General features: G+C 56.6%; 1 protein-coding gene across 1 annotated transcript in view; it reads left to right on the top strand.

The window, feature by feature from the left end:
* The first annotated feature begins 7,079 nt into the window (after window positions 1-7,079).
* Window positions 7,080-9,794, top strand: part of GLI4 (GLI family zinc finger 4) — a 12,502-nt gene continuing 9,787 nt past the window's right edge. Inside the window, exons 1-2 of the mRNA XM_004387378.2 lie at window positions 7,080-7,086; window positions 8,651-8,812. Of these exons, the coding sequence (XP_004387435.1) occupies window positions 8,689-8,812 (124 nt within the window). The 5' untranslated portion in view covers window positions 7,080-7,086; window positions 8,651-8,688. The remainder of the gene's footprint in view (window positions 7,087-8,650; window positions 8,813-9,794) is intronic.

Genomic DNA, 9,794 nt, shown 5'->3' on the forward strand with positions numbered 1-9,794 from the left:
CCTGTCCGTGGGAGCGTCGTCCTTGTCAGAGGTGAGGATGCCGGAGTGCAGCCCTGTCCGTGGGAGCGTCGTCCCTGTCAGACGTGAGGATGCCCAAGCGCAGCAGAGACCTTCCTAGCCCTGTGAGCCTGGGCCCTGGGCTGCAGTGTGAGCCCCTCCCAGCCCCGGCTGCCCTCTGAGTTCCTGGGTGCTGCTTCTCGCTCAGGACCAGGGACAGCAGAGCGGATGAACTCCTGCTCCTTGGAAGGTTCCAGATGCCCAGGAGCATCCCAACAGCAGAAACTTGTGGGGTGAGTAGCCACGTCTCCTCCATCTGCCAGCACTGTGTGCACTCTCTCCCCGGGCCCTCAGCTGCACCCCCAAGCTTCAGTCTGCAGACTCGACCCATGGCACTGCACCCACCCTGCAGCCTGGCAGCACACCTGCCCCACGGTGAGTGTGGCTCCCGGGAGGCCTGTGGCCCCATGCCAGACCTCAGTGCTCTTGGGTGTCGTCCAGGGCCGGCTCGGACTGCTGAAGTTGGTGCTCCAGCTCTCTCCTCTTTGGGGGGCAAGTCACCCACCCCAGAGGGTGGATGGGGTTGGATTTAGTGTTTTATATGACCACACGATCATGTACACGCTTCAGTCTGTGCATGTTTGATGTATTTCCTAGTTTCCTTAATTGTTTCTCAAATACAGGAGCATTTTGCCTGCTTCTGTTGCACTCCGGTCAGGGGCCTGCGGCTCAGCTCCCGAGTAGCCTCCGTGCTCCCCTGCGGCCCCTCATCCCTGCTTTCTCTGACAAGGCCCCAGTCTCAGCTCCCGAGCAGCCTCCACACTCCCTCCCTGCACTCCCCTGTAGCCCCTTGTCCCTGCTTTCTCCGGCAAGGCCCAGTCTCAGCTCCCGAGCAGCCTCCATGCTCCCTCCCTGCCACCCCTCATCCCTGCTTTCTCTAGCAAGGCCCAGTCTCAGCCTGCTGGCCGTTCTCTTGCTTTAGCGGCTCGTTTCTCCTAACAGGCATTGGTGAGGATCGTGCTTCTTTATTTATTCAGGTGTATGTCCTCTTTTTCAGGCCGTTAGAGCAGCTCACCCCCACAACCCGAAATTCCTGCTGAAATACACACAAGGAGGAGCTTTTGAAACTGACAAGGAAAACTCCCTGTTTCCGAGTTCAAAGGAGGAACAGAGATTAAGGGAAAAATCCCTCTGGAAGGAGAAAGGAAATTTTGTTGGCTGGAACCAACATCCACGGGCAAGCTCCTCCCACGTTAAGGAGTAGGAGCCACGGCCCCACTGGCCGAAGCCTTGCAGCACTGCAGAGGGCCAAGAGCGGGGCACTTCCTTGTGGAAGGCACTGTCCCTGGGGGAGCGGTCAGGCTTGCAGCAGGAGATCGTGCACAGGGAGGTCTGGCCCGAGAGGCCCTGGGGAAGCAGTGAGAAAGTCCCCCTGATGATGAGCTAGAGCTGACTGCAGGGGTGGGTCTCTTGGTAATTCTCAGAGATTAGAGAAACCATAAGGGCAATGTTTCGAGAGTGGTCTCCCCACTCCCTGGTCTCCTGACTACCTACCCCTGGAGCGCAGCGCTAACAGAGAACCCGCAAAGACCCTTGTGCTGTGATGGATCACTTTTATATGGCCTTTCTAGCCATGGTCTTAGAACTCCCACCAAAAGATTGGATGAAACTATGCAAATAAGGTGCTTGTGGCCCAACAAATGGATTGGACAGCTTGCTAGTAATACAAGGTGCGTGGAACCCTTGGGGGGGGGCACCATGCAAATAAGGTGTATGGAACCCTGACGGGATTGGTCAGTTCTGCCATCCCTCTGGGCTTAAAAGAGTCAATTTCAGAGCAGAGAAGAATCTCAGTACTACCAAGAAAAAAAGGAGTTGGGAGCAGTGCACATCCTTTGGACCCAGAGTCCCTGCTCTAAGAACCTCCTAGACCCAGGAGACAACTGTAACATTGGGGATGGCAGGAAGCAGCAGAGAATCGGTGGCAGAAGGACCAGGAAACCAGCGAGAGACAGTGTAGTGGGCTTCCCGGCCCACAGAGCAAGGCGGTCACAGTGGATGTGCCAACCCGTGGGGCAAGAGAGCTGAGCACCTTCAGGCTGAGGCTTACTGGTGGAGTGGGGTGCCGCGAGCACTTACTGGCATAGCTAAAGAACTTTGTAACTCTTGCTCGAGCAGGGCACAGGCTGGGCTGAGCAGCCGAGGGCCAGAGAGGCCTGCCTATGGGCACAGCTGGGAAGAGGCTGTCCTGATGGAAGAATGCTATCCTGAGAGTTCAGAGCCTGAACTGTAACCTGGTAATTCCCTAATAAACCCCATGATCATGAGTATTGTCCGTGGCCATTGCAATGAATTACCGAACCCAGCAGAGAACTGGAGAGTGCCGTGGAGGGATGGCTCTGTCAGGATTGGTAAAAAGGTTGGAGAGAGGAGGCATGTCTGACCTCCGATTCATAGGAAACAGCTTTGGGCTGTTGATACTGATGATGCTTCTCCCTCCCCCCTATGAAGTTAGACAAGGAGGTCCAACACCCTGCGCCACTTTCAAAGCCCCCTCAGTGACCACGCCTCACTCCTGAGCACCCTGGAACCAGCTCTCAGGGCACCAGGTGTAGAGAAGCCAGTCAGCGCTCAGACTTGTCAGCATCCGAGAAAGGGAACAGGAGTGAAGTCCTTCCAGGGGACATGCCCAAGTGAGCACCAGGGTTCCAGGCCCGGGGAATGTGTTAAAGGGGCCTCGCGCCCATGCCCGCCAGGGTCCTGCTCAGACCTGATCCCTCCACAGGGCACTCGGAGCAGGGACCACACAAGCATGTGTCCCCACACCCCCTGTCCTGGCCCAGGATCCGTGGGAGAAGGTGGGGGCTGCTGCTGCTGGGGGAAGCAGCAACAAGGGCCCTGAGACCATGTGGGGAGGGTACCTGCCCCCAGGGGACCAGGTCTGGGCCCGTGGACTCAGCATCCCCGGGCAGGGCGAGCTCCACTTGGGCTGCCGCGTTGTCTTCCCCACAGCGGGGTAGGAGGTGAGGCCCCCACTGAAGGCGTCTGCTCTGACCACTGTGCTCACGTCTCCTGGGAGTTGTGGACACGTGGGCCTCTCCTGGGCTTCGGGCCACGCAGGACGCTGCACTTTATCTCTTGTCTCTTGTCTGTCCCGCTGTGGCCACTGAATCATGACCCCTTGTTCCCGCTGCGGCAGGCAGGAAGGGAGGCCGTCTCGCAGTCTGCTTTCCTGGCCAGGCTGGCCGACTGCTGGAGAGGCAGCCCTCCATCCAGGGGGCCCAGCCGGTCACTGCCCTCCACACAGCAGAGCGGGACCCCAGGGTGGGGCAACAGGGCAGAGGTGACTACACGGCCCTGTGCTCCAAGAGTGCAGCCTCATGTCCCAGTTCGCGGCCCAGGCTGGTGGCAGAGCACGGTGTTCCCTTTAGTGCCTTTACCAAGCGGTGCACGCATTCCACACACTTAAACGTCTGCTGTACTTCATACCAAAGATGAGAAAGGAGTGAAGACTACTGTCTTGAGTGTCTATTGCTGTACCCACTCCAGACTTAATGGGACAGCCCTTTGATTCTGTTACTGGGTTGTGTGGGTTCAGAGACGGGGTTGGGCCTCAGTCGGGAGTGCCCAGTGCCTGGGGCCTTGTCACTGACACGGCTGCTCTGAGCCACCTCGGAAATCACAGAGCGTCATCTGCCCTCCTCAAAGGGTCAGGGCAGTCACAGCCACCCAGAGTCTGGGGAGGGGACGTGGAGGCCTTTTAATGGGAAGAGAGTCAAAGAACTTGAGGCCATTTTTTTTAAAACTGCCCCAGTGATAAGTGCCAAAGCCAAGAGCACACCACAGATTCCGGAGTGGAGGGGGGAAGCAGCAGTGAAGATGGTGGGGTCCGAGGGCAGAGAGTGCCTACAGGGACCCCTCCTCCCACTCAGAAGGCCGTGACCCAGAACTTGGCCTCCTCAGAGTCAATATCATTAATACCATGACGAGGCCAGGGGCCGACTGTGGAAGAGACCATTAATTGCTCATGTGCAAATTCAAATTGAAGCTGAGGAAAATTAAATCAAGTCGATGAGAGCCAAAATATGACCTTGAATGCATCCCACCAGAATTCGGAGGCTACCTTGAGAATAGATTAGACTCACTGAACACTAACAACTGAAGACCAGGTAAGTTGTGGCATGACATGAGGGACATCATACGTGACGAAGGTGGAAAGGTCATTAACACAGGAAAGCAGGAAAAGAGCAAAATGGATGTCAGAAGAGACTGAAGCTTACTCTTAACACAGAGTAGCTAAAGCGAACAGAAGAAATGAGGAAGTAAAAGACATGAACAGAAGATTTCTAAGGGCAGCTCAAGGAGACAAGGTAAAGTATTACAATGAAATGTGCAAAGACCTACAGTTAGAAAACCAAAAGGGAAGAACATGCTCAGCATTTCTCAAGCCAAAAGAACTAAAGTGAAAACTTAAGCCTCAAGTTGCATTACTAAAGGATTCTATGGCCAAAAAATTGAATGATGCAGGAAGCATGAAAAGAAGACAAAAGGAATACACAGGGTTACTTTATCTAAAAGAATTGGTCGACATTCAGCCATTTCAGGAGGTAGCATATAATCAAGAACAGATGGTACTGAAGGCAGAAGTTCAAGCTGCACAGAAGGCATTGGCGAAAAGTAGGTCTCCAGGAAGTGATGGAATACCAACTGAGATGTTTCAACAAACGGATGCAGCACTGGTGGTGCTCGCTCATCTATGCTAAGAAATTTGGAAGAAAGCTACCTGGCCAACCAACTGGAATAGATCCATATTCATGTCCATTCCAAACAAAGGTGATCCAATGGAATGAGGAATTATAGAACAATATCATTAATATCACATGCAAGCAAAAATTTGCTGAAGATAATTCAAAAATGGCTGCAGCAGTACATCAACAGGGAACTGCTAGAAAGTCAAGCCGGATTCAGAAGGTGATGTAGAACGAGGGATACCGTTGCTGATGTCAGAGGGATCTTGGCTGAAAGCAGAGAATATCAGAAAGATGGTAACCTGTGTTTTATTGACTACACAAAGGCATTCAACTGTGTGGATCATAACAAATTATGGATAAGATTGGGAAGAATGGGAATTCCAGAACACTTAATTGTGCTCATGCAGAACCTGTACATAGACCAAGAGGCAGTCGTTGGAACAGAACAAGGGGATACTGCATGGTTCAGTACTGGAAAAGGTGTGCAGCAGGGTTGTATCCTTTCACCTTATTCAATATATATGTTGAGCAAAGAATCTGAGAAGCTGGACTATATAAAGAAGAACACAGCATCAGGATTGGGGGAAGGCTCATTAACAACCTACGTTATGCAGATCACATAACTCTGCTTGCCAAAAATGAAGACGACTCGAAGCATTTACTGATGAAGATCAAAGACTACAGCTTTCAGTACAGATTACATCTGAACATAAGATGAAAATTCTCACAACTGGGCCAATAAACAACATCATTATATTTGGAGAGAAATTGAGGTTGTTAAGGATTTCATTCTACCTGGATCAATAGTCAACACCCATGGAAGCAGCAGTCAAGAAATCAAATGATGTATTATTGCACTGGGAAGATCTGCCAAAGACCTCTTCAAAGTTCTAAAAAGCAAAAATGTCACTTTGATGACTAATGTGCACTGGACCCAAGCCATGGTCTCTTCAGTTGCCTCATATGCATGTGAAAGCTGGACAATGAAAAAGACAGAAGAACTGATGGATTTGAATAGATTTGAATAGCTTGATAGAGATTATGCAAGCTGAAGAACAGAAAGAGAAAAAGAATGAAAAAAAAAAAAACAGCCTCCGAGAAATGTGGGATACCTTTAAGCAGACCAACATTTGCATAATGGGAGTACCTGAAGGAAAGGAGAGGGCCCACACAGGAGAGAATCAAATCCCTGGACAGGCAACATCTCATGCCCGTCACCCCTCATCCAGCACCAGAAGAAACGGGGCAACTGCTGGTAAAGTTGAACTCTGTGGGGTACTCTGGCCTAGTTTGGAACTGACTCACTCCAGAATATAAACCCTTGAGGAAATTGGTTGTTTCTGACTCATACAGTGTCTAGCTCAGTGTCACGTATGCATAGGGAGTTGTGTGTCCTGTTGCTCGAAGGACTAGACAGATGATGGCTCCTATTTAACCATGATGAGTTGTTCCCCCTCCAGCAGCCCTAGGCTGATAAAAGGGAGTGTTACAGCTTGGCCCCGATTCCCCAACAAAGGATGGTGTGAATGAGGCAAACACCCAGCTTTGGTCCTCAGGCTCCTCACTCAGGGTGAAGCTCCTCTTTTAATTAGTAAACACACATTCCTATGGCACCTGACAGCTCACAGAGTGCTCACATGCATTAGTCCATGTACGTCTCACCAGAGGACGGCTTGTTTTCTCCAGACCAGTTAGGGACCTGGGTGTGCGTGGGGTTAGTGTCCTGTAGGAGCAGAAGCTGGTGTGGTGGCCACTCACAGGGGTCTTGTAGCACCACATGCCCTGCTCTGCCCATTTCACTCTGTTGTGAGACTTAAGCCCAGAAGAGAGCTAACTGGCTTCACCCCGGAACCTTGCTTCTCCTTATTAAAGAAATACCTCCCAGCAGATGGTGGGATGCAGGCAGAGTCATGACCATATCTGGCGATCAGAGCCCGTGCTCAGTGTCCAGGCACCCTGCTGCTTTCCAGTCCTCACCACTTCCCTTAGGAAGGCCCGAGAGAGGGGTCCCCGAGGCAGGACTTGGTTAGCAGAAGGTGGGCCGGGATCTGGGAGTTCTGCTGCCCCTGGGACGGGGACGCAGGGCTGGTGGGCCTTGGGGCGGCGCCTCTGCATGGGGCTGCTGGAGATGGGGGCCCGGGGGCAGGGCTGGAGACCACAGGGCCTCGGACGCAGCCAGCCGCCCAACCCGCCGCGGCTGCCAGCGAGAAGCGAGATCCTCCGGACGCCTAGAGCGGCCGAGAGCGGCCCAAAAATGCGCACGCGCCGCGACGTGCGGTGGGGGACGGGGGACGGGCACTTCCTGCCGGCGCGCGGAGGCCGCCTCGGGGCTCGGAAGGTGAGTGGGCCCTGGCGGCGGCTCCGGGCGGTGCGGCCGTGCTGCTGCGGAGTGCCCAGCGGTCGCCCCTCGCCGTGACCTCGGGCTCTGGCTCCAGTTCTGCCGCTTCAGAGCGGAGAGGAGAGCTCTCGGGTGGCGGGAGCAGCGGGCCGCCGGGTCCTGCAGCCGTCGGCGCACCGGCCCTTTGCGATCGTGGGGTTTCCCTGTGCGGGGCGCCTAGGCAGGCCGCGCCTTCCCCACGCGCAGACCCCCAGGGACTGGACTTGTCGTTTCCCCCAGTTTGCAGATAGGAAACGGGCGCAGAGCCCCTGCCGGAGGTCACACGGCTTGTGTGGAGCCGCGGCCTCAGCCCGGGCGGCTGGTGCTCTCTGCAGCTCTGCGCCCTGCGATCGTGCCCTTCTCCACGGGCACAGCGCGCCCAGCTGGGACGAGGGGCCGGAGGAGTGCTCGCTCCCGACCCTGTGGCGCTGGTAACCCTCCCCCCTTGGGCTGTTGCAGCAGCGGGGCCGGAACCTGAGCTCCGGGCAAAGGTCTGCAGCTCTGAGCTGAAGGGGCTTCCACCCTCGGACCCCCACCTCCACTCAGACAGCGAGGATAAGGGTGAGCGTGCCCTTTTTTCCAGATGAGGAACCTGAGTCCCCAACAAGTTAACTTAAGATGTTACTTAGGTGGTTGGGGACCTGCACCCAGCTGTCACTCCTGCAGCCCCCTCCCGTCATGTGCCCACCACACCCGGCTGCCCATGACCCTGACTGTCACGAGGGCTGAGGTCAGCCCTCTTGGCTGACCCAGAGGCCCGGGGCACTGGCGGCCAGCTGTTGGGGCTGCCCCCTCCCTTTCTGGAAGCAGGTTTTGTGTACAGCGCTTATTTCCCGAAACTACTTGACTTTTCTCCATTCCCCCACCCCCTGGCCACCCCCCGAATAGGGAGTTCCTGCTTTATCACAATATAAAGGAAAAAGCGCGTCTCATACTGATCTCATGCTAGACAACCAAGGAAAAGAATCGGACCACAAATGAGCCCAGACGCTGTGGGCAGGGCCCTGTGTGTGGCGGGGGATCACAGGGCTGGCCCCTGAGGGCTGCCACTTCCCAGGAAGAGGCTTTTTCTCTGGGACCACTCCCTCTGCTGCTCAGGAAAGCCTCCTAAGTTGTAGCCTTGAGCCGTTGGTGCTCCACTGCCCACCCCCCCGGGCTGGGCCGGGGCTCTGGCCGCGGTGCGGAACGTTCTTCTGGACACATGGTCTTCAGTGTGGGCGAGGCCATGGTTGGGAGGATGTTCCAGATCCTGTGCGGGCCCGTGATTGCTCTTTCCCGGCAGCCACAGGTCACACCCACTCGTTACTGAGTAAACCAGGTACCCAGTGCCCAGATTGCCTTGTCCGGGTCCCCGTGGTCCCCAGGCTTCACCTGTCACCAGCTCTGGGCACCCTCGTTTCCCTGGTGAGCGAATGAGCCCGCTCACCTTGTGCTACTCAGGGCCTCCCATGGGGACTCTGGAAGCTGGCATGCCACCCCCACCTCCTCGGTCCCCTCATCCTGCTACGGCTTTCATTTTCCCCAGGTCCCAGGTGTGCGCACCTTCAGGAGGCCTCAGGGAAGATGGCGGCCCTAGGGGACCATCAGGAATCCCCTCCTGCCCTGCCCCCTGTCAGTTTCTCATCACCGGGGACACCTGGAGCCCACCACCACGAGGCCCTGCTTCACCTGCATGATCATCAACCTGGTACTCGCCCCTGCCGCCCACGCCCCCCCAGCCCCTGCCCCGTGCACCACCCTGGAGCTGTCCACCGTGACCCCTCGCCCCTGGGCACAAGCCGCTCCCCCCGGAGCCTTGGTCTCCGTGCTGGCAAAAGGGGAGTCTCCGGGCTTCTCGCCAGGCTGGCGTGGGCTGAGAAGCTGGGGGGCTTGCGGAGACGGCGCTGCCAGCGCTCAACACCCTGGGTGGCCACCTGGCAGGGTCTGGGGTGTCGAGTGTCGGAGTGGGCTGGCCTCGTGGAACCCCCAGCCCGTTCACTCTCAGGGCGTCTGTGCTGCATGTCCCCTGGGAGGCCTGGCCTCAGCCCCTCACGGCCAAGAACGCTGACACCTCTGACATGGTCCCTGGCCTGGCACACAAGCTGGTGACAGCAGGGACGAGGCCCAGCTGTCAGTCATGTTAAGGCGAGTCCTGGCACCTGCCTGTCTGTCCTAGAGCTGGTGCCAAGCCCTGAAGGGGAGGCCACGCAGGGCCAGGGTGCCGCCCTGGTGGGGAGTGGCCAGTGTTCCAGCAAGGTCCAGGCTCTGTCGGCACTGACGCGGGTGGTCTTGGCGAATCCTGGCAACAGCCTGTCAGTGGGCACCCACACGGGCCCGCCGCACAGAGGATGTGCACACCTCCCATCCACCTCGGTCTGCCTCTCGTCGACCTCCGCCCCTCCCGTCCACCTCAATCTGCCTCTCGTCGACCTCCGCCCCTCCCATCCACCTCAGTCTGCCTCTCGTCGACCTCTGCCCCTCCCGTCCACCCCGGTCTGCCTCTCGTCGACCTCCGCCCCTCCCGTCCACCTCAATCTGCCTCTCGTCGACCTCTGCCCCTCCCGTCCACCTCAATCTGCCTCTCGTCGACCTCTGCCCCTCCCGTCCACCCCGGTCTGCCTCTCGTCGACCTCTGCCCCTCCCGTCCACCTCGGTCCGCCTCTCGTCGACCTCTGCCCCTCCCGTCCACC

Source organism: Trichechus manatus, unplaced genomic scaffold (assembly GCF_000243295.1).
Source record: "Trichechus manatus latirostris isolate Lorelei unplaced genomic scaffold, TriManLat1.0 scaffold00185, whole genome shotgun sequence".
Classification (NCBI taxonomy): Eukaryota; Metazoa; Chordata; class Mammalia; order Sirenia; family Trichechidae; genus Trichechus; species Trichechus manatus.